This window comes from Bradysia coprophila, chromosome X (assembly GCF_014529535.1).
Source record: "Bradysia coprophila strain Holo2 chromosome X, BU_Bcop_v1, whole genome shotgun sequence".
In the NCBI taxonomy this organism is placed as follows: Eukaryota; Metazoa; Arthropoda; class Insecta; order Diptera; family Sciaridae; genus Bradysia; species Bradysia coprophila.
Window position 1 is genome coordinate 8082201 of NC_050737.1, and position 15103 is coordinate 8097303.

The 15103-nt window shown below is 33.9% G+C and overlaps 1 protein-coding gene across 3 annotated transcripts in view; it reads left to right on the forward strand.

Annotated features, from left to right (window-relative positions):
• Positions 1-4041: 4041 nt before the first annotated feature.
• LOC119085769 (homeotic protein labial) overlaps positions 4042-15103 on the forward strand; it is a 44980-nt gene continuing 33918 nt past the window's right edge. For 2 of the 3 annotated variants that reach the window (XM_037196260.1, XM_037196261.1), the window contains exon 1: positions 4060-5201. In XM_037196260.1, the coding sequence (XP_037052155.1) occupies positions 4319-5201 (883 nt within the window). In that variant the 5' untranslated portion in view covers positions 4060-4318. Of the gene's footprint in view, positions 5202-15103 lie in introns of all 3 variants that reach the window. The other variant, XM_037196259.1, reaches the window with a different exon arrangement.

The window sequence follows — 15103 nt, forward strand, 5'->3', positions numbered from 1 at the left end:
GTAAATAACTCGTTGATTAAAAAAGAACGGTTGCCGAGGGCGCATCGATTGCGAAAATATTATCCTTCAAAGTTGCGGAGAGATTTTTAAAGAAATTGAAAAAATTTGTTCAGGGTATCGTTTAAAACGCACAGTGGCCAATATTTTCTTTTCCAACCGAAATCGTATTTGCTGTTCTGTTTATCAAACCAACAAGTTAGTGTAACAGAAAGAGACAAAACTGAAACTCGTTTTGTATATACCAATGGAAGAACGAACTTTGTATTTCATTCATCGAATTAATCGGGGAGTGGCGAATGCGTTGAATCGTCCAATAGAGAGCGTAGTTTGCACGTTCCATGTTAACAATTCATAAACATAAATCTAACATGTTTTTGAAATGTAAACAAATTTCCAGCAAGTGGTTACAACGTTTGGGTATTATGAATAATAATTTATTTTCGACGAGTTGCTGCTATATTCGAGATCAGATAGTCCATACGGGTGTGACATCCTTACGCTGAAGCGTGTTGTCAATATTTTTATAGAAATTTTTATTGGGCATTTTAACCTGTCACAGACGGTAAGCACATTAACAGTTTTACGGTTCAAACTATTACTTCATTTGATCGAAGATTTTCAGAGATTGATTTCAGATATCTTTTACTTCATTTGTTTTGAACATGCTTTTTGCTATATAAAGTCTCATTAGTCAGAGCTTATCGCTTGTTATTGCTGTCGGGGTCGATAACAGATGAAAGCCGTCTGTACCAGCTTAACTGAGGGGAATAGGGGAATTCTGTAATTGGACGTACTATTCAGTTAGTTTCTCAATATTATTTTAATTTAAGGATCTGTTAAAGTCTGTTGAAACATTTTGAGACCTGGGAATTACATTGTAGGTAGAGTCCTTGCCGTTCAGTGAACGAAAATCGAAAGTTCAGGTAATCCATCTTCTATTCCTATTTTATCGATGACAGCAATTGGAATCTCTTGTTCGGAATTTTCCAAAAAAAAAAAAAAAAATATTGCCAAAATTGTGCTAAACCTCCTGTAATATCGTCATTTTATAATCTGAAGAATTTATAGAATGCTATTTTTCACACTAGATTCTCACAACGCAATATATTAGCTATTATGTTGCCCCTACTCTAAGTTTATAGGGGACGCGAAATCTTATTTGACTGAAAACAGAATCAATCTTCCGAATATCGCACCTCTAAAACCTACTTTATCTTTAGAAGTATTTGTCAGATTAATTCGTTGCAGAAAAAACTGATATTTCATCAATGAACAATTCTCGCTATAAAAATACGTACAAAAAGTTGAACGCTATGACATTCTATACACGATAAATTAGTGGAAGCGTTCGAAACAAAGTTATACGCAGGAGCAAACTGTTGCATTGATTGATACTCCTCCTCATCAACGAACTTTATTGACAACGTTCGTTTTTCTTATTTCAGTTGTAGTTGAATTAAAGTTTTTTTCAAAATCAATGTAAGTCGGTTTCCCTTAAACACACACATGGAATTTTGAAATCCGACACATTTTCTGTTACTTTGTTTTAATTGAGTTTCTGATTGAGAATGATTACGTGAAATAGTTATTTACGTATCCCGTAATTTATACCCAAGGCATGAAAAGGGTTTCTATAATTATAGTATTTGAAAAACTACGAGTGGAAATGAATGATCTGTATTAATGATCTGTACAGATGTTATAGGAAAATGCAGTTTCGAAACTAAATCTCAAATGTAATAGATTTTTGTATGATTCTATTACATTTCTAGTATATTTCGTCGGTGCAGAGTGAAGGCGTTTCACAAGAAAATAGATAGCAGATAATGATGTACTAAAAAAATTGTGCTGCCACAGACCAACTAAAGATGAAGGTCGTGGGTTCGGTTCCCACCTGTGCTCAATTTTTCATTTCAAATCACATGTCCACAAGAACACTACAATCATTTACACATACTCATTTGGTACTCTGATGGTCCGTTGCAAGATCGTTCAAAATATTAAATAATTATTTATTGATAATTTTTTGGTTTCTGCCTGTCACTAATGACAAAAAAAAGTCCAGCGAAACAGTGAAAAAACAACCTTCATACGTCTAAGAAACATCTAAGAAGTGTTGTCCAGTTGCGAAAATAATGATTAAAAACGTGCAAGTCGAAATTTGTAATTAAAATTTAAGGAACTTTCCACAACCTTTCACACAAAAACTTGAATCATCAATTTTTTCTTAAAATTGTACATTTTTTAGCAATATATAATAAAATCTAACCATGTTTAATGTTACCGCCGCTAATTTAGTTGTCATCAAATATTTACATTAAATTAATATTTTTTTGCAATTTTCTGTACCTAAATTCTAAATTGATAAATATTGATCGATTATAGTTTCTTGTCAGTTATGGAAGGGTTGACTTTTGCTACTTGCAAATACTTTGACTGGAGTAGTCCATCAGTCAGCATTTTTGGTTAAATTCACAGTGAAATTAATATATTAAAAGTGGTTAGTAGCTGCGTAAATGGGGAAAAAGGTGTTAATTTGTCACAGTTTCTTGTAATCAGTGTTCAGTTTCAACAAGGCGGGAAACTTTCAAATATTTTACTTCTTTCACGGCATAGTAAAATAATCCAGGCAGTAGCGGTTCATTTTTGAAAAGTCAGCAAGGGACCTATACACACTGTATGAAAATGAACACTGATATAAATTGAATAATTTTATCGTGCTTATTTTGAACTAAATATTGTCACAAAATTTTCTGTGACTATCTGCGCCTGGGTATACTCACAGTATTTATTATTGTAAATACTATTTATGCGATCTATATGACCATTTTAAAGGTCGTTTGAATAAACGAATCATTTCATGAAACTTAAGTGAGGCTACGTTTGAAAATACCGTCACTTATTGTTCCCTCATTCATAAAAAAACGTTTATGAATGAAAGAACAATAGGTGTCCGAGGATTCATTCTTGTCCGAGGATTGGTACGCTCACCCTATTACACAGTTTACTATTCCCACTCGCAGTGACTTAATGAAATGAGTTCATTGCATTGACAAAGAGACCTGCTTGATTTACGAAGAAATAAGGTCTTCCTCCAGATCATCGGTATACAGTGACAATCTGTAAAGTTTTAACAGAAAAATATTTGTTCAAAGTCGTTTCATTAAATCTTCATTTGTTAGATTGCCAACAAAACACAACAATCTAACTCGACTTCTTTTAAGCAAATTAATTCATAAAATTGATGGGTTACGTTCCGGAACTACATTTCAACGTCAGTAGATTTGCTAATGAATATGAACGGTGATCGGAAAGCCGAGAGTTTTATTACTATTTTTGTTATTAAAACAAACTGGAGAAACAACCGTCAATAAATTTTAAAATTAACGTCATTAGGAACGTCACCGCATGAGATTTAGGACCACTTTTGTCAATGCTTGTTGCTTCGACGTTACGAAAGTCCGTTTACTGACGATTCAACTAAAATCTGCAGCTGTACGCACAGATTTAAGCAATTAGGACGACAATCAGAAAAACAATTTAAAGAACGCGATCCAAGCACAGTAATTTCACCAATATGCAACTCTTTGCTTTTAATGAAGCTATACACAAATCCTATCAACAATCACATCAACTGCAAAACAATGTCCATAAAAATGAAGAAGCGTCCTCTGATGCAGTAACTCTCAAAGATGCAACAGCCACCGTATCTACTACAGTTCAAATCAGATTACGAACGTTTATTCGTGTAAAACTTCATTTTTAACAAAATGTAAATAGAAAATTTCTGAATTTCATTAATCGAACATAAGACTGACACTGAAAATACAAATCTGTGAATGGTTTAACATTCTCAATTGTTCACATTGAGTTGTACAAAATTAGTTACTTATGAATTACGAAACGTTACCGCCCTCAGTAAACAGCGATATGAAGCGGAACAGAGACAGTAAAGCTTTATCTTTGGCAATTCATGTGTTCAGAGTGGGATGACTACAATGGTTCCAATCACATAGCTTACAAATTGAATAATCGTAAATCATATGCAGTCTAGTCGGTATAGTGAACACATCGTGTTGTGTTGGTGATTGTTGAACGTTTTTTTAATTTTTGTTGTTTAGAACACCTCCAAAGTGATTGTGCAGTTTGTCATACATTAACACTGAATGAAATTATAGGATTACGTTTGTGCAAATTCGTCAATTGAATTTCCATTTCGTTTGTCCGGTTGTTGATTTATTGCTTCTTATTCGTCATAAATAAAAATTAAGTTAAAAAATGCGCGCCGGTGTGTCAGTGATGTGCTTCATTTGAATTTATGATTTATTTTGTATATCACGCGCATCTGTTAATCAAATATAATCAAACAAAGAGTGTCTTACAGATATATGTGCTCGTGATCAATATGATGGACGTTAGTATGTATGGAAATCATCATACATCACATCCAACCGGATATCAACCATCCGACATTGGATCATCCGGCTATGCTTATTTTCCAAGCCATCACCACCATCATCAAGTCGGTGAAAATGACTCGATTGCTTTCAATCATGCAAATGCAACACCAAATACAACACCCACATCCACGTCGTCGAATTCATCATCGAGTCACTGTTATCATCCCCATCTATATACACCATTAGCTGCCGAATACGGAATAACGGCTAATTCACCATCGGATGATAACTATTACGAAGCCGGTGGTGGTGTACCAAACTTTTACAGTTCGCATCCTAATAACCAGTCAACCGTCATCCAAGATCATATTATCAGTTCGGACAATGGGCTGAGCTATACGAATTTGGATTATATGTACAATCAGACGGCGCACGCTAACAACGTTTATATTAACACCGACGATAAATCATCGATTCCTCAGTCATACAACATTGGCGATGATATTCTAATACCTGCCGGTCAAAGTCATTCCCATTCAACGGCAACAACTCCATCAACTTCATGGCATCAGCATCGAGGTCCCCATACCGAATATATGGAGAATCAGCTAACACATCATATGGGAATGACGACAATGTCCACATTGCACAGTACGAATCAGCTGCGACAACTGGTTACACCGAATGTGCGGCTGTCGTCACACGGTTCACCAGGAGCTCATACCCAACAGCAACAGCCGCAAACATCGCAACCGACGTATAAATGGATGCAAGTGAAACGAAATGTGCCAAAGCCTCAAAGTAAGTACATCGACTTTTGCTTAACTTAAATATATCTAAGGTCTGACGGTTTGCAACGATTTACAGCAATTCTGCAGATTCATGTTCTCGTTTCAAGCCTAATGGTTCCTCTTCATTTTAGTGAATGATATTAAGTTAGAATTAAAATTTAAGTCTTTAGGCCCTCACAGTATCATCAGTGTAGTTATCGAGTCTATTACTTCTTTTGTTCTATATGTTTTCTACAAATTAACAGGAGATCTTCTACTTCTTCTTCTGCCGTCGATAACAGATGAAACATCTAGCTCTGACGTTGTTTAGATGAAAGAACCCTTATGATCAGCACATACAACACTGAGGTCCGAGCTACCTCCTTGAATTTAACGATTTCCTCTGAGCTAAATTTCTGAGAGTAAATTGATAGCTATTACGCTAACATATGCCTAAATATAAATTATGCGCAATAGATGTGAAAATTGTCAACCCAAGGCGAAGCCGAGTATAAGCACAAGTTAACAACACTTCCAAAACAAACATTTGAGCTTTGTCATAAAAAAAAATTCAATTTTATAGATCATTCACCTTATACTGAGTAGTGACAATATTTTATTGACTATCCCATGCGAAAGTTGAACATTACAAAGCAGTTTGCCTCATGTGAAGAAGAATTACATGAAGAATATTTTTGGTTCATTTTACGTGAATTACTTTATGGTAAACAACATTCACAGGGACAGGTAATAGACCAGACTACATTGATGTTAGCACAATGGGCACGAAACGTTTATGCGTGTTTTACTAGATAAAACAGCTGGTTTTAATAAAGAAAAACATTATATTGTCCAGCTCCTACGTAATTCATTAATTTCAAAACAACCTTGGTATACAAACTCACTCATGTGTTTCTGAGCAAATTGTTCGTCTTCCGCTCAGATATTAATATACGAAACTCTACTCTTACCATTAACAAAAGACATTTACCATAGGTAGTTGCTCAAAAAACACATTTGTGAGTTTGCTATTGTCCCAAAATTGTTACCTCATGTAATAAATTACTTTCGCAGCATCCAATGTAATCTACTATTTTCCTTGCATCATAATTCGTTTACTAACATAAGAAGGCGCTATTTTAATTTTCATGTCGCATAACATATTCACGGGATAATAGGCAGATGTTAATTTTTATTTTATAACAGCGAAATGTCTCTGGTGTCACAGTTCCTTTTCGCAATTCGTACAGAGTGACAGACTGTCTGATCCATAAATAAAATTTTAATATTTTACCTATGTTCAGCATGCTAAGTGTAGTAATAGATAGATTATTTGGAGGTGTACAACGTAAATCATTATTACGGGGGCGTATTGCTCGAGTGAGTACTTATATCAGGCACGTTACAAATTACTACAAAACAAACAGTTACTCTACTCATTATGTCGTAGGTAGCGGTTTTTAATTTCATCAATTTTAGTATTGAAACTCATTAAAATATTTGTGAAATTTCACGAAATTCCTTTTGGAATACACAGATGCATTCTATAAATGACAAGCTTATCCTCTGTTGCATAAAATGTTGTATAAATCTCGGTGCGAATTCTGAAATGGTTGTCCAATGTCTGGAAAAATCTGTTACTTACATTGTTCTAAGTATTGCTATGAAAATCTAGTACTTCTTCTGTTCTTTATAAACATTTCATTACATAAGAGCGCATTATTCTGAGCTTCTCGTTTATTGATGTCCTTATTGTCAATAATAGATGGCTAGCCGCTTCTAAAAGGTTTTATCCACTGATATCTCATACTCCTACTCCTACTTCCAGATCAAAATGATAGGCCACGCAGTGTCATCGTTACGTTGCAATTAATATCAGTATAAATTAAGGCGGATATTTTATATGACGACGTTGATTTAATTGATTGTCCATAAATCAAACACCAATTTTTTGCGTAGTCCTAACATAAACTACGAAAATTTCATTGATTAGAATTCACGGTTGTAGATAAGAGATGACTAGTCGTCCTGAGGTAGACTCACTCATCTTTTAAGTTATCGATATACCAACTTAAACTTGAGCGACAATACCCGTAACATTTCGTAATGATGTTGACATCATACACACAACATCCACCGACTTGAAGGGTCAGAAAGGTACGACGTAATTTTTTTTCGTCGTTTCAAATATTGAAATGAATCCTTTTGAATGTTTGACCATAAATAAGTCGCTATGAGACAGTCGAATATTCAAATTCATAAAATCATATCAAATTGCATGCAACATCTTCAAAATAATGTTACTGTCTTTTCACACCATGTCAATCGGCTAATTACATTATTAATGGGGTGCTATTGAAATGGACAGCAAAAAGTTTACTTTTCATGATTTGTTCGCCGACCTTCTTTACCTTATGCTCCATTTGAAGTGGACTGATGATAAAAAATTTTGGCAAGAGATGCACAATCTTTTTTATCTGCCGAGAACATTATATACCGAAATAAACAAAAATGCTCTAGAGGGATTTTAGTGGTAAATTATTTTTCTAGATAAACAATTTTGGCGTACAAGGTGAAACCACAAAGATATTGAAATAATTGGCTTAGTCATTTCCTCAGATTTTATTGAACGTTTAGTGAACAAATATGTTTGAACGGTAGCATGACACATTTTACTCCATAGTCATTGCGAGCACCATCTGATTACGAATCTTAAATAAGTAAATACTCATAGCATGTTATAGGTCATGAAGACAATGTTCTTGGCCATTGTCTGCTAGCTCTTATCCCTCAATCTTCAATCACTTCATAATGCAAATCATGTTGTCGGACAGCAAATCCTAAATCGAATTGAATAAAACTACTGAACATTTTCAATTTAATTCTACTCGCTTCAAACGGGTCGTTTCATTTCACGAAAACAAATATATCGAAACAGTTACACAATACACCCATTTTATGTAGAATTCTTCTTTTTTTATCCCAATGTATTATAGCGAGCATAACATGGTAAAAAATGTATAAAATCATTGATCTTGTCTAAATTAATCAATTAAAGAGCCCACGCTAAACTTAATCAAGTGTGCAGCGCTGGAACACTCATACTTTACAACAGTGAAAAAGGAATAAAAATTAGAATTTGATGTAATGAATGAAAGCGGGTATGCGACAGTTGTAGACCTTAGCAATTAATCGGTACCCTACAATAGTAAACAAATCTAGTGAGTTATTCCGTTTTAACATTTGATTTGCCTTTTCCATTATGTCAATATGTACGCAGATACGTGATACAATATCGTTCAGTATTTTCAGCTTAGTCCTCAGTCCATTAAAAAGGATTTCGTTTCACTCGTATCGAAGAGACTAATACTGAAAAACGACTTTTTCTGATTTCTCTCTTCGTACCCAAAGTACGGATTCCACTACAAATGATCCTGCCATTTCGACTTTCCTCTCACTGAATGCTTACTTTACGATCAAAAGATGGACCAAGTTTATTATATTCTACGCAAGACGGCATCGCAACTCTTGATTGTTTTTTCACTGAGTTATATTTCAAATCTGTCGTTGATAAAACATTATGATTAAGTGAAAAAATATTCGATGTTTGAATATTTTTAGTTTTAAGTTTTTTGTTATTGGACGGGTTACTACTACCATTACGATCTGGGCATGTATATGGTTCGTTACGTAATGAATTTTAAATTGGTTTTGTTTATTGAGGAGTGAAAAAAACGTGTGTATTGTAGTAGGTCAGCCTCAAGTGTTTTACTAATAAAGAATGACTCGTTAGTGAGCATGTAGTATACAACGAGTAAACAAAGATCAACAGAATCGCATTTTCGACATTCGACCAACAAAACTTCAACTGCGGTTTTGAACTCATTCGTAAGACATTCGAGCTAACCAAGTAAAATAATGGCCCAGTCATATTTTGGTTAGCAATTCAACGACAAGAAGAATCAAAACCCTCGTCACATGGGTATGTGTTGCCTGTGAAGGTTTGAAAAATCTTTCATAAGTTAACAAAGCTTAGCATTCGTTTGTTGTCAATGAGATTTAGTTAGAATATTATCTCAATAAATTTACAATTGTAAATATGTTCAATCCAGTGAACACCTCATAACGTCAAAACAAATAAAAAAATGAAGATTGTGTACAGGCCGAAGATAATTTTCCGCAAAACATTTTATCAGAGTCAGGATACAGTCAGGAGACAGTGAAATTTCAGCATGAATTTGCTTCAGCTGTTATTCAGCTGATCCACACATACAATGAAAACTGTTAATACATCTTGTTCTAAAAAACAGCTGAAGCAAATCCATGCTTAAATTTCACTGCCTCTGACTGTATCAAATTACAATCATTTTTCGTGTTACTAACCTATTTTTTACCCTCTTTAATTTTGAAAAAAAGTTGACTAATTTGAGTTATCCCTATTCTTCAAATTGTGGAAATATACCAGTAACTACTGTGAAAATTCGAATAGACCTGGAGCCCACGACACTTTGAGTCTTTCATAAGGCCACGGCTTCAAACCTATGCCATTTTGCTACACTACACAAACGAAAAACATTTGTTCTACGACTTCTAGAAGGGCCCTAACGAGGGTAGTGTGTATCTCGGCCATCTCACATCGTAATCCAAATTGGTGCCAAAATGAAGGTATTGGTGCCAAATGGCGAATGAAATTTTAAAATTAAATTTTTAATAAAAGGCCTGTCGTACCAGACAAGTTGAAATTACGATAATTTGATTTGTCTGGCACAAGAGGTCTTCCAATAAAAATTTGTTTTTAAAATTTCATTTGTCATTTGGCACCAATACCTTCATTTTGGCACCAATTTGGATTTGATGAAAAAGTGGACCGAAAAATACATGTCAACGCTTCTTTGTATGAAAATGACGCTAAGTCAAAAAGACCTCCACACTTTCCATTTTGAATTTCGACCGCACTTACGGAGTGAATTGATTGACACAAAATCTTGTAATTCTAACTGCCAAGACTAGCGTGATAACTTGATGTATTTACGGATGTGCTTTACATAAGTCTAATAATCGACCTATCATGTTAGCACAAGGCATCCAATGTGACCAACCTAACATACTCTCATTATAAAGAGCTTATCGCTTATTTTGTGTAGTCACTTTAAATAACATAAGGTAAGGTAGTATGGCCATAACTAATTTGGATGAATCGATCTTAAGAGTACATGCTGTGCCTTCCTTACCTTTTAAATCTTGGTAAAAACCATCGAAATCAAATGTCTGTTTCAACCACCTCCCGTCAGTTGTTCCACTCCAGATCCTTTCCAAGACAACAAGAGAGCATCGCTATATCATTATCGAATTTTTCACAATTTTTGTGCAAACAGAAATCGATCTTTAGTGGAATTTCAGGACTCGTTTGGAATCTTTAATCCTTCGTTCATAAAGTATTAGGACCAAACTCAATGTTTTCGTTTCGACTTGAGATAATCGTTCAATTCCTTCTTTGCATCTTATGCATTACATCATGTACATTGTACAAGATCTATGTCCTTCCCTTTTTTTTACCTTAACCACCGATAATAGTAATTTATTCCAAGCAGGAAATACCATTACTTTCAGTCTTCTCTGCATAACACCTACGCAATGTCACTCACCCATTGTTGTTTCCTTTTGTTTCACTTCATCGGACGTTTAAAACAAAGGCTATACAAAGAATGAAACGTTTATCTTCTGAACGAATTCGTTCTACTTTTGAATAAAGAAGTATACAACGCATGTTATTGACTTGAAGCCTCTAAATAGGGTAACGTAAATATCCCGTTGTTTTTGGTCAAATGAAAAAAAAAACATAAGAAACCAACACCGACATTTCATTATTAATATCATGAAAGCAAAATCACATTCAACGAACCACTCTATTTATAAGAGCCACTCGTCGTATGCATGATGTACTTTATTTACATGTACTTTAAATATTCATTTACTCTACCATATTTTGAACTGTTTATCAGGTGAAATTAACATGAATAATATTGAAACAAGCCAAGCGCACTCAGCTTTCTTGACGTTTTTTATTTTGTATATTCCATAAAAAAGAGGGTAGATTTTAGATTTTGTCGCCCGCAATGATGTGGGTGATTAGGCCAATTTGAATACCATAACATTAACCCCTATTTACACAGTGGTATGCTTCTTTTGTGTGTGCATGCGAGGTGAGAAACTTGTAAAGTAGTTTAATGACTTGCCAAAAATATCCCAGCCGTAGTTTAACTTTGAAAATGTTGAAATTGAAAAAGAGGAAAAAAACGAATCAATTAGTCGCTAATAAATTGGCTGATTATTTTGTGAAAAGAAAATTAAAATTCAGGAAGACATGTGACTTATTTGTTATCTATTCTTGGTTACATTGAAATACGCTCAATAATGTTTCGACGTGTTTTTGTATTTAAGGCTTCCTTTCTTAGTATTAACGCTACGAAAATGGTTCTTCTGGATCTGGTACTATAACTTTCTAACACAACACAGTAGTTAGCAGCCAGAACAAATTTGTAAATAATGATCTGTTGATACTAATTTATGGGCTTTGCATAAGTGACACCTACAATGCAGACTCTGCATTTATGTGGTCCTTAAAAAAGAAGAGGAATAAGGGGACGGACGAGAGAGGCGTTGATGATGCTTGTAAATGTAGAATCTAGAGCCCAAAATGATATAGTTTTGCACTGGTAAGAAGTGGCAAATCATCTAGGATCGACAACGACGACAATATTCTTTTCATGCCTTGGGCATAAATTACGGAATTTTTCTCACAACAGATGCGTAAATAACTATTTTATTTATAAAGTTTGCCCCTGCATTGTGTGAACTAATGAATTTAAAAAAATATTAGCAGATGATGTAAGCAAAATTTATGTTAAATTTATTGAAGTAGAAGATTTCAAATCATATACATGAAAATATTATAAACAGTAGTTACGCCAGTTGTTTGTAAATGATCTTCTTTTAAAGCTAAGTAAAAAAAAATGAAAGTCTCAAGTTTTCTTCTTGTTCTTTATTTTTAGTCATTTCTAACTTTTGGGGTTTTTCGTTTTTGTCTCCTATGAAAATATTGCAGTAACGGCATTTTTTTGTAGGGTTGAAGAACTTAGTGAAGTTTCTTTGGTCAATAGATGTTTTCACCATTTAGCTATTTTGGATCAATCAATCTAAAGAATGTGTGTAACTTTTAGAAAGATGTAGAAAACAAATTAGGCCAACTTTGGGTAAACCATGGTTCTAAAAAATTTAATTTCAAACGAAGTGAAAAGCATCTTAATAAATTCAAACACTGTATAACACTTAACATCTTTTTTGGACTTCCCCTGAGTCCTAATATCCTTAAGTTTAACCGGTCGCAGCGTCAAAAAATATTTTCGAATTTCACTTGTTTAATCATATAGATAACTCCGGTTGATCTTAAATCTCAAATCGGAATTGAAAATAATCGTTAACTTCAAACAAATACCTACTCAGCCTACCTCACCTCACATGTAACATTTATACCATTACATACTTGTCAAGTACTTGTATACTTGACTTATCGCGTTTTGATTAGGAAATAATTTTATAACCGTCGATGTGTCTACTTGCACGTATAGTTGAAAGTTTCTTAATTTTCAATGGACCTTAGAAAGTCTGGATCGGGTGACCGTTGGACTTTTATTAAGTATTGTAAAAAATGATGTTGGGTATGGATCACTTAAAATTCACTAAAATTACTCAAATATTTGCGTAACAAGTAGAAAAATGATTTGACAGAGCCATGCCTCCTAATTATCATATCATCAAAAGTTCAAGAAATTATTTAGAATCTTATCTCACTGTTATTGTAAATTTCGTCCTTGAGTACAAAGTTCCTGAAAAATGGTTGAAAAATGATTGAAAAATAGCATACAGTCCACTGACTGAAAAATTGTTGAAAAATGTGTGGAATTACAGTCCACAGTTACCAATTTACATTCTAATACTATACAAGTACTGGTAATTATATTTCACCCCAGTATTTCTATACCATTAGAATGTAAATTGGTAACTGTGGACTGTAATTCCACACATTTTTCAACGTTTTTTCTAGCCTAGTGGACTATGTAGTGTATGCTATTTTTCAGTAATTTTTCAACCATTTTTCAAGGAATATGTACTCGCCTTCAGTGTGGCTCTTGCGGCTCTTACTGTCGGCTAGATCACACAAGGCAAAATATCAATCTCCAAGCTAGTAAGCTATTCTAAATCCACAAGAATCTAGCCTAACGGCGGATTTTCAATCCAATGCACGCCAGCGTGTCTGTAGTTTTTAATTCTCAAAGATAATTGGCTGAAAGTGAAAGGAAAACGACAGGAAAAACCTCTACCTTACAATGATTAGTTAGGACACAATAACTAGTGGAAAAGAGAAATCGCCGTCTAACAAAACGACGAGTAACATCAACGGAACAGGCTGAAGATGAGTGGGTTTTCGGAAAAAGAACAAACTGTGATAAACCTCTTGGTTTGAGCAGATTGAATTATCCAACAAAATTATGAATTTTGGTGGTTTTTATGTTTTCATAATTTGAATTTTTACCGTCGCCTAGACGCTCGGTACAAACACGCTAAAGAAATTATGAAAATTTATCTCGAAAATGGTGTGGCAGATGATCTTACAGCAAAAATAGTTTGGAGTTACACTTTTAGAAACAAGAAATTCTCAAATAGTTGTTTGGGCACGTTTCCAACAGAAGAATCTAGTCTATCATTTGTTAAGCAACATATTATAACATAAGAGATTAATACATAAATCTCGTAACGGAAATTGAAAGTTATCTCTGTTGTGTCTATACTATAGACTGATATTCTTATTTTGTTTTCTAAGGACATTTTTTATAAGACAAACGAGAAGCCTATGTCTAATGCCTAATGTACCCCACATAGCCTATTATTATAAAAAAAATCTCCCCATCATCTCTGGTTGTAAGAATTATAAGCGACAACTGATTCTCATAATTTTAAAAACTTTGAAATTGATCTTGGCTCAGCACACAAGACATTATAAAGACACTAATCGTATAAAGATTGTTGATATTGTGTGTTTAACTACGCCATCAAAATCAAACAGTCGAATGGACGTGAAGTAGTTTAATATAATATACGAGGCGAACATTGCGATAAGAATCAAAATGGTAAAGTCACCCTTAATGAACGTATCATTTTACAGTTGCATAATATTTACGTAAACAATTTACAGAACATGATTTTTACATTAAGTTGCGTTTTGTTAAACCGCATATATGTGTATAGTCACATGCCTACCTAAGCGTATTTATTTTTACTTTCATTTAATGGCTAAAGAGGTAATTTTTTTCACGATTTTTCCAGTCAGCTTTATAGAATCATTTTCAGAGGTAAATAATTCCTTCGAAGTATATAGTGGAAGGACTAGCAAATTTTTTTTGTACAAATGTTTTTTTCTGTAATAAATTTAATGAATTTTCTAAAAGCATTCACTGTTACATTTGCATTTTCTGATCAAGTAACTGTGTATGTGTCTGTTCTTCAGTAAAGTCATTCAGACGACTATTTAAGGTCTTCTCATAGAATCGTCTACATCTAAAATAACTTGGTATTGGGTCACGTATTAAATTTCGTATGCTCGGTATATATATGCTCAAGGTGTACTAAAACCATAAAAAACATGTCAGAAAATGCCTTACATACTAATGTTATTTTCGGTATATTTCTGAGTTTACTTTTCACTGCCCATCAATCATCACCTACAAAAGTATACCAAAATTTTAACTCATTCGATCTAACAATCATCCGCAACTTATGTTTAGCAAGTCGTCATCAAAACTTTGGTTGCTCATAGTTATCAAACTTAGTTCTGTCCCGTGTTCAGTTACATGTTGCTGGTGTTGACAATTCGTT